This window comes from Schistocerca nitens, chromosome 8, assembly GCF_023898315.1.
Source record: "Schistocerca nitens isolate TAMUIC-IGC-003100 chromosome 8, iqSchNite1.1, whole genome shotgun sequence".
Taxonomy (NCBI): domain Eukaryota; kingdom Metazoa; phylum Arthropoda; class Insecta; order Orthoptera; family Acrididae; genus Schistocerca; species Schistocerca nitens.
Window position 1 is genome coordinate 198885259 of NC_064621.1, and position 18137 is coordinate 198903395.

General features: G+C 40.6%; 1 protein-coding gene across 2 annotated transcripts in view; it reads right to left on the reverse strand.

Moving 5' to 3' along the window:
• LOC126198837 (putative mediator of RNA polymerase II transcription subunit 26) overlaps positions 1-18137 on the reverse strand; it is a 308309-nt gene that overhangs the window by 22097 nt on the left and 268075 nt on the right. For both annotated transcript variants that reach the window (XM_049935414.1, XM_049935415.1), the window contains exon 18: positions 7759-7841. In XM_049935414.1, the coding sequence (XP_049791371.1) occupies positions 7759-7841 (83 nt within the window). The remainder of the gene's footprint in view (positions 1-7758; positions 7842-18137) is intronic.

Below are 18137 nucleotides of genomic sequence, written 5' to 3' on the forward strand. Positions count from 1 at the left end.
ATTGCAATAACTATTAAACAATATTTTATTCAAAATAATCTCCATTGCTATTTATACATTCCTCCTATCTCTCCAGCAGGCTATGAATGGAATACCAAAAAAACAGTTCTTTTGAAGCGATCCAGTCAGCAAGCCATTTCCACACATTTTCATATGAATTGGAGCGTTGTTCAGTGAGAGCATGTCCCAGTGATGCAAATGGATGATAACCAGATGGAGCCAAATCTGGAGAATAAGCCACATGCCCTAGTATTTCCCAAATGAACGCCTCGATCATTTCCCTCACCCATTTTGCTGTGTGTGATGGGGCATTATCATGCAGCAATATGACTTTTTGTTGCCTTTTTCCATATTCTGGTCATTTTATACATTATGCTCAATTTAAATCAATCATTTGCTTTTGGTAGCGATCAGTGTTAACAGTTTCACCAGATTTTAGAAGCTCGTAATAGATGACACATTTCTGATCCCACCAAACACAGAGAATTGTCTCCTTTCCTAAGCGATTTGGTCTTGTAGTGGATTTCAGTGCTTTGCCTGGATTCACTCATCATTTGCAACACTTAGAATTCTCAAAATATATCCATTTTCATCACCTGTCACTATTCGATGGAGAACCTACTTTCTTTTGTATCTGGCGAGCACCATTTCACAAGTGGTCTTTCGATTTGCTCGCTGTCTTTCATTCTATTCACGCAGAACCCATTTTCCCACTTTCTACACCTTTTCCATAGCTTTCAACCGAAGAGGAACAGCTTTCTGCATCACATTCAATTGTTCCACGTGTTCATATTAAGTCTGAGTATCACCTTCATCCAATAAGGCCTGCAATTCATTGTCTTCCAACTTTTTTTGGTGGTTTTCCATGCTCGTCGTTTCTCATGTCAAAATCACCACTTTTGAATTTTTTGGACCACTCAAAACACTGTGTTTTCCCAAGAGCATGTCCACCGAAAGCTTCGACAAGCATTGAATGTGACTCTGCAGCAGTTTTCTTCAAATGATAATAGAAAACCAATGCTGTCTGCAAATTGTAGTTCGTAGGCACAAAACTCTGCCTGTTTACGGGTTTGAAATGGATACCGATGTATGGAACTTGGGTTACTGTGTGTTGACATTCGTCATCAGCTGTTACAGGAAGCAGATGACACTGCAGACGCGGTCTCACAGGCCCTACACTGACAGCTAGCACCATCTAGAGGGAAATTCCAGTTTCATGCTTCTACACCTGGTACTAGGTGTTTTAATGGTATAAAATTCATGTTTATTGATAGATCAGGTGGGTTAGAGCCAATATTAAAAGTGTGTGCCACATTTACATGCAGTAGAGCTGTATTAAGGGATGAATTGTGTACTGATGGAGCAATAGTGTAATAGGGCGGAAAGGCGGAGGTGAAGGTTAGAAGCATGAGGGGAAAGTAGGTCATGCTGTCTGTCCTTCACAGATACACAAAATAAAGAATAAGCAGGCAATTTCCCAATCTCTGTACACTGTTACACATTACTACACAAAAAAGTGATTCTTAGTCATCATGTATGGCAGCTGTACCATTCCCCCAGGAAAGGTAACTTCCTCCACCATGATTGCTGCTTAACTGCCAGTTTAGAGGCTGACTATATCTCCAAAGCATTTCCTGTTCAGTTCTCTTATGTAAATAGGCAAATTAACTTCACTGAGCTCGTGTTTGTATAGTGGAATTTATCAGTTTATTAAGTGAGTACTTAGTTGTTGTTTTAAGTGAGCTTCCATGTAAAATACGTTTCTATAATCCCTGGCTGAGAAGTGCTTAATCTGCAAGTGGGGCATTATCAGTGACTTATGTATAATTGGTAGAAAAGGGGATGGATTGATAAATGTGGCATCTTGCTGCTTGCTGTCATTGACAGTGTATTATAAAGCCATGTAACCATGTTGTAGTCACTTGGGTGTAAATCAATGAATGACCGGAAAGTTACTGCACTTCTCTCACCATTAATTGTGTTACTGGCACACTATATAAATCTGATCCATTCAGGAACTGCAGGCACTTTGAGAATGGGCTGCACTGAGTGGAGCAACTCATCACACAACCACAGTATATCTTGCAAGGTGGGTATCAATAAGTCTGACGGAATAGGAGTGATAATGTTTATATCTACAACAGTAATCTGCTGTAATACACTGCTTGAATTGTATTGAAATATCTGATGTTTCACAACACCTAGGTGATGTACTTTGTTACAGAGGCAGCCAATTTAAGGCTCTGGAGCTCTTCAGATGTTGGGTGAGCTGAGACTAGCGTGATGCTTTTGAGCTGCACAAAATATTCCAGCCATTGAGAGAGACAATGAAGTCAATATTGTTGAATATATATTGACAACATGTTAAACTAGGAGTCAGCTCTTCAGTGTGACAGTGTGTTGACAGCTTCAGCTGTTGAGTTTCTTTGTAGCTTGTTTAACAATTGTAGACAAATACGCACTTAACTGAAAGTAGCTGCACTACCTAAACACAAGTTCTGTGAAGTTATTTTGTCTACATACATGAGATAACTGAACAGGAAATGGTGGGAAGGTGTAGTCTGCCTGTAAAATGAAAGGTGAGCAGCACTTGTAGAAAACGCAATGCTGTTTAATTTTACACTGGGAAACATTTTTATTCGAAGATGCGGCTTTTGATTTCGTCAGAGTTTTCTTAAAAAACACACACACAACAACAAAAACAACAACATTAAATCCACGACCACCCCTACGCTCACAACCCACTGGTCAAGCCATTTAGTAAGTTAATCATTACACTCTGCTTGTGTCTGTGTATGTGCGGATGGATATGTGTGTGTGTGTGTGTGTGTGTGTGTGTGTGTGTGTGTGTGTGTGTGTGTGCGCGCGCGCGCGAGCGTGTATACCTATCCTTTTTTCCCCCTAAGGTAAGTCTTTCCACTCCCGGGATTGGAATGACTCCTTACAATCTCCCTTAAAACCCACATCCTTTCATCTTTCCCTCTCCTTCCCTCTTTCCTGACGAAGCAACCGTTGGTTGCGAAAGCTAGAATTTTGTGTGTATGTACGTGTTTGTTTGTGTTTCTATCGGCCTGCCAGCGCTTTCGAATGGTAAGTCACTCCTTCCCTCTTTCCTGATGAGGCAACAGTTTGTTGCGAAAGCTTGAATTTTGTGTGTATGTTTGTGTTTGTTTGTGTGTCTATCGACGTGCCAGCGCTTTCGTTTGGTAAGTCACATCATCTTTGTTATATATATATAATAGAGGGAAACATTCCACGTAGGAAAAATATATCTAAAAACAAAGATGATGTGACTTACCAAATGAAAGTGCTGGCAGGTCGACAGACACACAAACAAACACAAACATACACACAAAATTCAAGCTTTCGCAACAAACTGTTGCCTCCTCAGGAAAGAGGGAAGGAGAGGGAAAGACGAAAGGATATGGGTTTTAAGGGAGAGGGTAAGGAGTCATTCCAATCCCGGGAGCGGAAAGACTTACCTTAGGGGGAAAAAAGGACGGGTATACACTCACACACACACACACATATCCATCCACACATATACAGACACAAGCAGACATATTTAAATATGTGGAGGGTGGTGATCCAATCTCCTGGTTTCCCACCTCCGGAAAGGCAACTCACTCACCCTTCACAACCTTTCCAGCAAACCTCAACCTCCTCTCATTGCACACCAACCCAGTCTCTCCCATCTACTCAATCTCCCACTTCCAGCTCCACTCCCTCCAAAACCTCAAAATTCCAATCAACACAACCTGGAACCACAACGCCCTAATTCAGTAGTTAACCTTTCCTCCAAACCTCTCTCCCAATCCGAAACCTCTGTCCTATCCAAAGGCCTCACCTTCAGCCCCACTCCCAGATTCAACCAAACAGCCCTCGTCAAAGATTTACTGTCCTACACTCGTACTCTCTGCTGGAAATATCACTTTGCCACGAAGAAAAATGATCCTAATCCTACTCCTAATGATCCAACTCCCCAAGGCACCATCCAAATTGAACCCTGCCTGGAACAGTTCCGTCCTCCGTCGCAGTGGGACCCACCTCCTCTTCCTCAAAATCACCCTCTCCAAACCTTCCAGGAATTTCTGACTTCCAGCCTTGCATCTCAATCCTTCTTAACAAACCTTAATCCTACTCCCAACATCACCACTGCTGAAGCCCAGGCTATCCGTGATCTGAAGGCTGACCGATCCATCGTCATTCTTCTGGCGGACAAGGGTTCCACGACCGTGGTACTTGATCGTCGGGAGTATGTGGCTGAGGGACTGCGTCAGCTTTCAGACAACACCACATACAAAGTTTGCCAAGGTAACCCCATTCCCGATGTCCAGGCGGAGCTTCAAGGAATCCTCAGAACCTTAGGCCCTCTGCAAAACCTTTCACCTGTCTCCATCAACCTCCTGACCCCACCGACACCCCGCACCCCTACCTTCTTCCTAAAACCCACAAACCCAATCATCCTGGCCGCCCCATTGTAGCTGGTTACCAAGCCCCCACAGAACGGATCTCTGCCTACGTAGATCAACACCTTCAACCCATTACATGCAGTCTCCCATCCTTCATCAAAGACACCAACCACTTTCTCGAACGCCTGGAATCCTTACCCAATCTGTTACCCCCGGAAACCATCCTTGTAACCATTGATGCCACTTCCTTATACACAAATATTCCGCACGTCCAGGGCCTCGCTGCGATGGAGTACTTCCTTTCACGCCGATCACCTGCCACCCTACCTAAAACCTCTTTCCTCATCACCTTAGCCAGCTTCATCCTGACCCACAACTTCTTCACTTTTGAAGGCCAGACATACCAACAATTAAAGGGAACAGCCATGGGTACCAGGATGGCCCCCTCGTACGCCAACCTATTCATGGGTCGCTTAGAGGAAGCCTTCTTGGTTACCCAGGCCTGCCAACCCAAAGTTTGGTACAGATTTATTGATGAATCTTCATGATCTGGACTCACAGTGAAGAAGAACTTCAGAATTTCCTCTCCAACCTCAACTCCTTTGGTTCCATCAGATTCACCTGGTCCTACTCCAAATTCCATGCCACTTTCCTTGACGTTGACCTCCACCTGTCCAATGGCCAGCTTCACACGTCCGTCCACATCAAACCAACCAACAAGCAACAGTACCTGCATTATGACAGCTGCCACCAATTCCACATCAAACGGTCCCTTCCCTACAGCCTAGGTCTTCGTGGCAAACGAATCTGCTCCAGTCCGGAATCCCTGAACCATTACACCAACAACCTGACAACAGCTTTCGCATCTCGCAACTACCCTCCCGACCTGGTACAGAAGCAAATAACCAGAGCCACTTCCTCATCCCCTCGAACCCAGAATCCCCCACAGAAGAACCACAAAAGTGCCCCACTTGTGACAGGATACTTTCCGGGACTGGACCAGACTCTGAATGTGACTCTCCAGCAGGGATACGACTTCCTCAAATCCTGCCCTGAAATGAGATCCATCCTTCATGAAATCCTCCCCACTCCACCAAGAGTGTCTTTCCGCCGTCCACCTAACCTTCGTAACCTCTTAGTTCATCCCTATGAAATCCCCAAACCACCTTCCCTACCCTCTGGCTCCTATCCTTGTAACCGCCCCCGGAGTAAAACCTGTCCCATGCACCCTCCCACCACCACCTACTCCAGTCCTGTAACCCGGAAGGTGTACACGATCAAAGGCAGAGCCACATGTGAAAGCACCCACGTGATCTACGAACTGACCTGCCTACACTGTGACGCATTCTATGTGGTAATGACCAGCAACAAACTGTCCATTCGCATGAATGGACACAGGCAGACAGTGTTTGTTGGTAATGAGGATCACCCCGTGGCTAAACATGCCTCGGTGCACGGCCAGCACATCTTGGCACAGTGTTACACCGTCCGGGTTATCTGGATACTTCCCACCAACACCATCCTATCCGAACTCCAGAGATGGGAACTTTCTCTTCAATATATCCTCTCTTCCCGTTACCCACCAGGCCTCAATCTCCGCTAATTTCAAGTTGCCGCCACTCATACCTCACCTGTCATTCAACATCATCTTTGCCTCTTCACTTCCGCCTCGACTGACATCTCTGCCCAAACTCTGTCTTTAAATATGTCTGCTTGTGTCTGTATATGTGTGGATGGGTATGTGTGTGTGTGTGAGTGTATACCTGTCCTTTTTCCCCCTAAGGTAAGTCTTTCCGCTCCCGGGATTGGAATGACTCCTTACCCTCTCCCTTAAAACCCACATCCTTTCGTCTTTCCCTCTCCTTCCCCTCTTTCCTGATGAGGCAACAGTTTGTTGCGAAAGCTTGAATTCTGTGTGTGTGTTTGTGTATCTATCGACCTGCCAGCGCTTTCGTTCGGTAAGTCACATCATATATATAACTTTATTTACGGTTTCATAGGAATTCAGAATTGATGTAAGAATGGGGTAAATTGTGAAACAAACCCTCACAGACACCATCTCAAAAGCTAAGCTTTTTAGCGAAATCTCTGAGCCTTTTGAAATAAAGGCACACATCCGGCAAGGCAACGGATTATCTCCAATGCTTCTCAGTATCATCCTGGAGAAAACAATGAAAACTTGGGAAGATGCTCTGAAGTTAGAAGAAACAAGTGTAATATACCTTTGGAAGAGACGAAAAAAACCTGCTGTTCGCCTTTTAGTCAGAAACTGGAACGATCTGCAAAGAATGTTGGAGATCTTGCATGAAATCAGTGGAAAAACATGTCTTAAAGTCTCAAATGAAAAGACAGAACATACAGAGAAGAATTACTTGGAGGTAAAATATGGGAAGATTAAATGCACAGATAAATTCAAATACTTAGAATGGATTCAACCCAACGGACTGGGCAAAAAGGTAGTCAAAGAAGAGCCAGAAAAGTAGAACTTGCTTACAAACTAACAGAACAGGTACAACCAATGACCATTATCCTACGTGCCAAACATCAGGCACTATAATTCAGTTATAAAACTGGAAGGGCTCAATGTTTTGGAGTGCCTTATTTTAAATAGAAAGGGATAGTTGGTCAACTTGAAAAGAAGGAAAGAAAGAATAAGAAAAATGAGGAGACCACAAGTATACCAAAAATGTAGTGACAATAGTTGACATTTTACAAACACATAAAAGTATGGATAAAAACCTACTCAGCAAAAATATCTTGAATTATGTACATCACTAAAGTCCACCTCCAAATGGGCAGAAGAGGTCAAAAGAGATAGTTGACATTTTACAAACACATAATAACTATGGACGAAAACCCACTCAGCAAAAATATCTTCAATTATGTAACATCACTAAAGTCCACCTCCAAATGGGCAGAAGAGGTCAAAAGAGATGCACAGGAAACAGGTATTACACTAGAGATGATCCAAACCAGAGAAGCATTCATTAGCAAAGACTACAGCATAAAACCACTAAGGAGAAGGTCCATACACTACAAAGAGGAAAGAAAGAAAAGGAGTGAAGGAATGAAGAGGTCTGGGTACTGAAAAGAAAGGCCAAGAAACCTTAAGTTCTATATTGTCCATACTGTGAAAAACAAAAAATCTTTGTGGGTAGGACACATTAACCCTGGCATTCAAAACAAAAATAGAAGGTACAACATAACTAGACTTCTGATCTCACATCAGAACATAAAAACCACAACAATGGCATTTCTGATTTTTAGAATTTACACAACAAACAGATCAAGGTATGTAGCGGTGTAAGAGCACAAACAAATTACAGTGATGCATGACTATTTTTACCTGCTGCTGGGCTGTTATCGTCACAACCTGGTTCGCAGGCACAGTCGCTCCTGCAAGACTTGCGGATGCAATATGACCAACTCCTGCAATTAAAATCAAAGCATTATTAATATCACAACAATATTAACCCTGCTGTTCTGTTCACTTTTACTTGACATATATACTGTTCGGGTCAATATGACCCGACATATCAAAATGCTTTAGAAACATAAATTTTGGTACAGTTTTAGCTATCGACATTGTTGTTCTATTCCAGTACCTTGTTAGTAATAATAATAATAATAATAATAATAATAATAATGGTAATAATAATAATAATAACAATGCATACAACTTTATTGAGGGATATTTTTCATTTAAATATGCACATAAATTTGAAACAACAGACAGTTTCCATTACAGGCATTCAACTTAGAAAGCACTACAGTTTTTCCATACTTCTATTCTTATTGTTGACAGTTTAGACGTAAGTATTGACATTTTCTAACAACAGACAGTTGTCATTACAGATATTCATCTTAGAGCACACTACAGTACAGAACACACTACAGTTTTTTTATTACATTCCAACATAGAAAGCACTACAACTTTAGAATCCTCTCTTCTTACTGATTGTAGTTTAGGCACAAGTATTCACATAAATTTGAAACAACAGAATTTTCAATACAATCATCTTATAAAATACTACAGTTCTTTTCTTACTGCTTGCACTGTGGACACAAGTAGGTTACATGTTTCTTGCAAATATGTTTACTACATTTTCCACACACCATGTTTGTTTTATTGTCATTACTTGATGGACAGAACTTACAGCGTGCACGTTTTGTAGATTTTCTTGTTGTTACCGATTCTGACACACCACCCACATCATTCGGGTTTTGGATGCTTGTGACCATTCTCAAAGAATCTTCTGTTCTTGGGAAATGCGTTCTTGATGCAATATGTTCTTTTATCAGTGACTTTCCAAGTTCCTCCAAGAATATTCTCCTTCTAGTCAATTTGCTTGCATTCCAATTAGGGTCAACCGAAATCCACAAAACGTATGCATTATAAGCAGAAACATCAAGAATATTGTAGAAAACTATCATTGGCCACCTATTACTTTTTCGTTTGCATGTATATGTACCTAATAACTGATCAAGCGTGTCTACAGCACCTTTGGTTGAATTATAGTCCAAAATCATTTTTGGCTTCTTATCAGCCCTGTCACTGATTTCCGCATCATGGTGGAGAGTGCTCATAAGTACAACATTCTTGTGTCTCTTAGGAATATAATTAACCACAGTAGTGTCATTTGTGAAGTAAAATGAAGAGCTGTGTACCTCCTTGTTGGTCATTTTGTGTGGAAGCTCCGGCTTATTTTTCCGTATAGTTCCCAACATAGTCAATTTCCTTTTCAGAAGCAGCTGCCCCAAATTGTACGACGTAAAAAAGTTGTCACACGTGATATTCTGACCACGTAACTCAGAAGTGAGATCAGATACCACCCTCATTCCCTGATTTCTTTCTGGTGCCGCTCCACTCACCTTTCCTGTATAAATTTGGGCTTTCAGTACGTATGAAGTTTTGCTGTCACACATGGTCCATATTTTGATCCCATATTTTGCCGGTTTACTTGGGATATACTGCTTGAATGGACAGCGACCTCTAAATGCTACTAACTGCTCGTCAACAGTAACATTTTCTCCTGGATTATACAGTTTAGGAAGGACCTCTACCCACTTCTCCCAAATACTACGAATTGCGGCAAGTTTGTCAGTACGTCGTCTTTCCTCTCTAGTAGATTTCTTGTCAAATCGCAGGACACGTGATATCTTACAGAATGTTTCATGAGACATGGTTGCTCGAAATATGTTTCGCCCAGTATCTTTATCCCACAAACTTTTTGTAGACTCCCCATGAGATCGATATACACCCGCTAGGAGTAAGAGTCCTAAGTATGCATGGAAAACAGAACCATCAATATCTGTCCACTGTTCACCATAAACTCGCTGCCCTTCAATATTTGTCATCTCTATTATTTCATTTTGAAGCGCTGTGTGAAATACTGCTTCAAATGAACATTTTACATCAGATATTCTGCTGACTGCATACCTGGTAACTCCTGGGGTACTCTTGATGATGTTCGAAGCTGGTAGGCGACCATGTTGTGCTGGTGGATGCAACTGCCATTCTATATTCCCATTTTTAGAAAGAAAAGTCTCTACACTATTTTGTATGGGCTGTGGACTGTCGTAACTGTCATCGGAACACTCGCTTTCAGATGCATTGCTGATGTGATCTTCAAACTCAGAAAGTGATCCTTCATCTGGTGAGGCATTTACTATTTCTTCCAACTCACGATCATTCAATGGTCTCATCGCCATGGTGTCACAAGTCAAACTGGGCAGAAACAAAGCATTCCAATTATTGAGAACTGCCAATTATTATTTCCTGGGGAAAGCAACAAACAAGCCCATTGTTGTGAACGCATGGAGCTTTAGGTGATTGTTGAGAGTAAGTTGGAATGATGCAGTCACTATTCCCACACAACACAACAAAAATAATTTTCGCCATTTCCAGATTTTAGAAATAAATACGAGTTACACTAAACATATTTGTGTCGGGTCATTATGACCCGAACATTACATATGCAACTATTACAGTTGAAGCCCAAACTTCTTAAACTTTTTTAAAACCTTTTAAAACACATGCTGCTCATCCATTTTCAGACAAAGTCACAAAGTTTCATAAATATATATTGGTATTTACATAATGTAAAATAACGTTCATATTCGTTTCGGGTCATATAGACCCGAACAGAACAGCAGGGTTAATGGATAAACAATAATTCTAAGTGTCACTTGCATTTTAACACATTTTTGTAACATCTACATCAGTGTAAGATAAAATTACAAACGCAGTATGTCATTTTCCTAATTCTAATTCAGTAAAAAAGTATTTTTTACACACCAGCACTGCATCTTTACTGAATTTTTCGCCACCTAATGTCTACTTTACACATTACAACATGTGAAAGTCACGTGAAGACAAACCAAGATTGAAAAATAGGTGTTCTATGGATTTCATGGAGCTTATTACTGGTCAAGGTTACTGTATACAACTGTACATTATCGTGTAATGTTACAGACACATGCCATAACTGTTTACTGTGATAGGAAGTATTCCAACCAACAGCAATATGCAGCATTCATTACTCTTCTGTAATGAAATGCCTCTCTTTCACCTTCTTTTTCAAAATTGCATGTCCATACCCTTGTTTTCTGGTGTTTAGTCTCCTCAGATGTAGCAATTTATCATAAACATGCTCTCTCAAATCAACTTGAAATCTGCCAACAGATATCCAGAATGGCATTTCTCTGAATCGCACTGAAGATATTGGGACCCATATCAATGACATGTTGCAACAACTGAGCTGTTTTCTGGAAACCTCAAGACTACCATTAACAAAATCCTTGTGTGAGCGTCATCATTACTGGTTTCCAAATGGCAACAATGTAGTCATTAATGACGAAAACAATATTTGTGGACTTTGCTTTCAGCAGAATCACTGTCACTGTGAAATTTTTAAGCCCATTCAATTGCTTACATCTTTAAAATCTGCAACCATAGACAAAATTTCTGATGGTTTAATACCATCCCTCAGCCAGAAATAAACAATAAATGTTTTCCACAACAAACTGATGTGCATTCTGGTCACATATAGGGACAACAGCTGATGCAACAGCTGTCTTGGAATGATGCAAATGCTAACAACTTCCAAATATCTCTCTCTCTCTCTAATTCTCCGTAGCATCCTTCCTTTACGAAGTTTACCACATGAATGGCATGAAAGTCCACTTTAAATTTGAATGGCTCTCATTTACTGTCACCAAACAGGTGATCATATTTCTCTCTCTGAACATAATTTTCATGAGGTAGCATCTTGAGTTACTGTCCCATCTCAGTATTCTAATTGTTCACGGAATAAGAAAATTTCGTAACAGTTTCATGCCCATCATTTGATGAGCATATTAGGCATTTGCTAACTGTTCCAAAAGTTCTAGCAGAGACAACTTCCATTAAACTGTACAGGTTAGCAAAAACAATGCCCAACCATTTTATAAAACTTTTTATTTTATTTTAATTTCTTTTCTTTTTTTAAAGTTTCATATTATCCACAGACCTTATCATCAGAAGGGTTCTGGGAACGCCACATTGTAGCGCTGATGCGCATAGAAAATTTTTGTAAACATAAAATCTAGTCTGACGCATGAAATTAGTGTTATTTCAGTTTCACATAAGTAAACCATTAAAATTTTACTGACCCATAAGGTTTCATATGAGTGACATTCCCTGCTATGGAAGGGAGAAGGGAACTGGTGGAAAAATGCTTCTATCGGAGAAAAAAAAATGGCGAATATGGTCTTGTTTAAAAGACTGACTGGAAAGTCGGGTACCAGCTGCATCATTCCACCTTCCTCAGCACCTTTAAAGATTTTCACTAAAATTCTGGCATGCAAACATATCCGTGCTTTTTCATGTTGAGAGCATGAGACAGTGGCAGTGGGAAAGAGACAGGAAAGTAATAAAAACTTGAAGATAATAGTGGTTGTGGTATAGAAACACCAAAGGAGACAATGGCAGTGTGAGAGACAGATAGGGACACAATGGCAGTGGAACATAGTTAACAGTTAGAGGAAAAGAGTGAAGGAAACAGCGCCAGTGGGAGAGGAATAAAGGGATGGAGAAAGTGGAAGATCGTGAGAGACAGTGATAATGAGAGATGGAGTCTATGGCAATGACAAGTGTGATAGTGACAGTGACAAGAGAAAGCAGAAGTGGGAGGGAATAAATGATATTGTAGCAGTAAGAAAGAGCAAAAGGGAGACAGTGACATTGAAAGGAGACAGTAGTGGTAGTAGGACAGAACGAAGGAGACTGTGGCTGTTAGACAGGAGACAATGACAGTTAGAGAGAAACAAAGAGATAAAACAAAGAGCTGGGTTGAATGAGTGACTGAGAATGGGAAAGTACGAATGGATGGATATCATCGATTGACAACAATAGACTAGTGGGTGTAAGCAAGTTACAGTTAGGGGAGTTTGTGGGAGTGGTGAGTGAGTTGCACATTAAGAAGAGCACAAATAAGTTCACACATTGAAATTTTCGGAAAACTTTTAAAAAGGTGCTGAAGCAGGTAGAATGAGGCAGCTAATACTCCACTTTTCAGTCAGAGACATTTAAACAGAAGCACATTCACCTTTTTTGTGTACCTATAGGAGCACCTTTGGGCAAAAACAAACTTATAGTATAGACACACTAAGTTTTACAAAGAAACATTACAGCTTGAAATCTTCTACTGAATAACGGCATTTCTCTACTAATAAATGCTTCAGTTGACTAAGGGATTTAAATTAGCTATCTCAAGATCAGATGGTAATCTGCTGAAAAAAAAATTGCACCTACTGTTTTTGGACTGTGATCTGAAGACTTAAGCCTTCTCATTATTTCTACCTCTGTGGAATGTTTCCCTACTCTGTGTATCATAGCTATGTACATTAACATCTATCACACTGCTAGCTACAAGGCCCAGCTTTGAATGGGTAGTATTAAGTATCTACAGCCAGATGACTTGACTGGCATAGTGTATTTTGTTTGGAGTCATGAGTAAAATTCAGAGAACAATGTCAAGTAAGCAAATATCATCATTTTCATATCACTTATGCGACGTAAGCAGCACACACCAGGAAAGTTGAGCTGGGTTGAATGAGTGACTGAGAATGGGAAAGTACGAGTGGATGGATATGAGTGACTGACAATGATAGACTAGTGGGTGTAAGCAAGTTACAGTTAGGGGAGATAGTGGGCAACACTGAATTATGTTTGGAGTAAAACCTCCTGGCAAAGAAGGGAGCACATCATGATGTAATTAATAAGTTTACAATCAATGTAAATGCTGTATACAAATCATGTATGTATGTATGTATGTATGTATGTAAAGAGTGATTTAATGTGTATTGAAGGCAGGCTAATCTAAATGTAAAACTTGTGTTGGAGCAGTCCTGTTGTTAAGCTGGTACACATTATAATGCATTGTTGAGGCTCACTGCCACAATCCTTTGTCATGGACTCTTTATGGCAGTCTCCTTCACATTGCCACTGAAATACTTGTATTCACGTGTATATTTCACTCAGGGAAAGCAGAAACCTAAAAGCTGAGCCATCTGCTGTGCTGCTGAAAGAACATATTGTATGTAAATAAATAAAAGTTGCTGAAGTACTGTTTTTGGAAAATGTTTTACTTAAAGCATAAAAAGCAAAACACCACATATTTTGGATTCGCATGTTTTTTCCATCTGCAGTTGTTCTCAAATGATTGCAGGGAAACCACTGATTAAAAATATTTCAGTATTTCAGACTGTAAATCTCTCATCACAGCCTGATGATGAGGTGAGTATCTTTTTGTTACTGGTCATATTTATTACAATAGTTCAAAGTTAAGTAACCCATTGCCTATTGTTCAAAGAGCATTTGCAGGGAGTTGGGAGTGTGAATGGTGACTAGTAATCTGAGAGAAGCATAAATTGGCAGTATGAAACTGTGGTCACATACTGCCGGAAAAAAAAAATCAGTACACCTTATTTGGGGTTTCTAATTAACTCAAGATTTGTTGTTGGAGCAGTGCATAGGGACTACACGAAATGATTACATTTACAGATCAACAGCGCAGGTGGCTTGGAGGTGCCAGGTATCGACCCATGCTGAAACACCCATTTCAACACATGTTGTGGCCTCCACGGGTGGCAATTCAGGCAGACTCTGGCATTCAGTTGATTGTCCAGGTGGCGAATGCTGTCCTGCGATTTGAAATGTCACACTTGCTTGAACTGTCCATGTAGTTCTGTAATAGTTGTTGGGTGACGAGTCACCCATGTCACTTCTGGTCCCATCATACTTCGCACATGCTCAGTGAAGACAAGTCTGGAGATCCTGCTGGTCAGGGAAGTTGCTGCATGTCTCGCAGAGCACATTGAGTTTCATGGGCAGTATGTGGACAGATATTATCCAGTTGGAACAACCCATCACCACCCTCGAGACAGTGTTCAGCAGGTCTATATTGTACACACAAATGACAATCACCTGCAAGCAGTGCAGGTAGAACTTGCTTTCAATGGTGAAGACTACGGCATGCCATCCCAACTTCTAAGTGATCCTCTGACAGCACCAGTCGAGCCGTGCACATCGTTGCTGTGGCACAAGTAGAAGACGGGCTAGAGGTGTGCGTGCCCTTAGTCCCCCTCCTAATAATCGGCTCGCAAAGTTTGTGTTAACATGTCAGGGCTCACAAGCCCTCTTATTTGTGCTGTGGTAGCTGTCCAATATGCCACTGCTGCCCTTACAATACAATGATCCTGGTGAGAGTCTGTGCTTTGTGGAAATCCAGAACCTCATCTAAAGGTGTGAGAATGTTCCTGTGACCACTGATACCAGTATTGTTGCGCAACTGATGACAGCACGTCCAGCAAGTTTGGCAATTCTCCACAGGAACCATCCAGCAACCCGGAAGGCCACAATTTGATCCCTTTCGAACTCGTTCAGATGGCTGTAGGAAGCAAGTGTCTCTCTCTGCGGCACGGTTGCGCCATAGTGAGCCTTCTGGTTGTGAGCATTCCCTATTAAAGGGTAGACACTAATGGCGCTCTGGTAGGAGTGTTACTACGCTATCTGTTGGTGTACAATGTTGAAACTATTATCAGTACATCTACTGCCCCCCCCCCCCCCCCAGGTGGTACATGCTGTCCGAGGATCAAAATCAGTATCTTCCTTCAGGAGTACTTTTTTCCTCCCACCCTGTAGTGTACTTAAAAATGCATCCTAGACCATCTGTAGAAGTATTTCAAATCTTGTGCATCCACCCACAAGAAACTTTGGAATTCCAATCAAGAAGATTGTGCCCATGTCTTTTTGATCTTTAAAAGGCCTAAATTTCTTTCTCAGTAGTGGAGATTTGTATTTCAAAGTGCCCATACAGGTAATAGCTTTTGCTGCACCTCGCAGAAAGAAATGTTCACATCTATGGTTGACTCAATGAAAGCAGGAATCCTAAAGTTGCATCATTGCTGCACTGCTGCAAAGTTTTCTGTATGTGAATGAAGTAAACCTGCACTCCATGCTCTATCTTACTTTATGTACAAATAATTTAAAAGCATAGGCTTTGGGCTCATATGTCACTTAGGTGACTTGAATGTCCCTCCACAAATTCCTTTCAGTGATTCAGTGATTTCTGAATGTTCCAAACAGAGTTACTTATGTCAGAGCACTCATGATCTTATAACTGAAATGAGCATTGCATTCAAAACGAATGGCAGCAGTTATCTGTATCTGAAATAGTTGTAATGGTATGGTATATAAAAATAGTTTTGCCACGACTCCAGGTGCGTGCGTTTGCTTATTGGTATGGCTGTGTTTGTGTAAATATTCGTACTTGCACTTTTACTATGGACAGAGAAAGAGCTTGAAAGCTAGTGTGAATATTGTTTTTTGTTACATACTTCTGCAGGCCATGCGTTGGTCCACTATGGGTGAGCACGTGCCTTTCCTTATTTTACATATTTTTCCATCCACGAGTTTCCATTATCACTGTATATAAAATTGTTCAGTAAAGGTGGCCATTTTGCTGGAAATCTCCTGTATACATTAGAATGCTTGTGTTTAGGGAAGAACAGAGTTTTCTGTTAAATATTATACGGTAAGATCTGAAGCAATCAGTTCAAGATCGTATGATTTCAACCATTTTCAAAAGATAATTGTCACACAGGAACTGAAAATGTAAACAAGTTGGAGGTCATGCACTTTTACTAAGTTCATTGACTGGGAGTGAAATTCACTCCTCATACACAGACTTAACCCTCTGTATCGACGTGAGTCGAGGTATTGTCCATGGCAGATTCTGAGTGGCTGATTGTAATGTCAGTAATATTCCACCATATGGAAATGGTAATAGTAGTCAATTTTATCCAGCAATTTAGAACTTTTTTTTTAAAATGTATACGCCACAATATAAAGGTCGATTCCAGAACACACACTGAGCAATGATCTTCGGCAGTGTGTGCCCTTCAGATGCCACATATTCTAAGTTTTTTTTTTTTCCTTTGTTTTCTGAAAATAGGTAAAAGTTGATGCTAAGAAGCGATCAGGCACTCTAGTTCATTTCTCTTTCATACTGTAATGAGTGCAATGAAAAATATATGGCGAGTGCCCGAAAATGTTCTACCGATCATCCCTGCTATTCAGTTACAGTTTGTTGACCATGTGTACAATAACACGGTAAAGCATCAGAACATTTTGTAAGTTCAGTCCCTACCAGAATCCTGACATAGCTCAGACTGTATTAATATTGGTGTCACATTTCACAGCAACATGTTTCACATGCAACTTCTACATTAATTTTGGCTTAGTTGGAGTCCCAGATTTGAAAATTGTCTTCACTTGGAAGTGGTACAGACCTAGCACAAATACTTTGGGCAGAGTCAGTAGGTGTCTAGAACACTTTATTACAGTTGATTTGGCTGTGGACAATGTCAATTATTATGTGTAGCTGTCTAACTTTTTAGCTGCTAGTAATGGTGCAGTCTGGATGTTCATGCACATTTGTTTACACATATTCCACACAAACTATGGTTTACTTTAATTAATGAAGCATAGCAATCTTGAGTCACTGGTGATAATGACTTAATGAATTCGTGAGAAATTACCAGCTAAGTTCATACTGTTTTTTTTTCCCTTTATTTTCACTAACACAGTATATGAACCATAACAAAAAAAGTGTTCAGTTGATAAATCAGAACTTGAGATATATCTTGCTGTGATGTAAACCTATTTGCTGGAAAGAACTTCAACAAACTTACGCCTTCACATCCAGTTTTTCCTATCTGGTGAACGGGAGTGTCTAAAAACACAAACTGGCAAGCGATACCGTTTAAATGTGTTATTTTTTTCATCTTTATACTTGCTAACCTTACAGTCCATTCCCCAGTCTTTTATGAACGACAAAAACTGTAGGAAGTGACATTCTAATGACTAACACAAAAATATAAAATGTTCATTAGTAAACTAACCCTGTAGAGGATACAGTAATCTTTTTAGGACAACTACTACAATGCATTTGTCTATATGAAGCCGTCATGGCAGAATCATTCTGAAGCAATACACAGTATTTCAAATACAACTCAACTGCTGTATCCAGTACTGCACGGACTCTAATATCAGCGAGGTAGGTTCCAATCTCGGCATAAGCTCTGGCCCGTTCCTCGAACTGCGGCAGGTGATGTATCAATTTTAGACAAACTAAGAGGAGTTATATGATTTGATCCATTATAAATGGTTCTGAAAGTCTG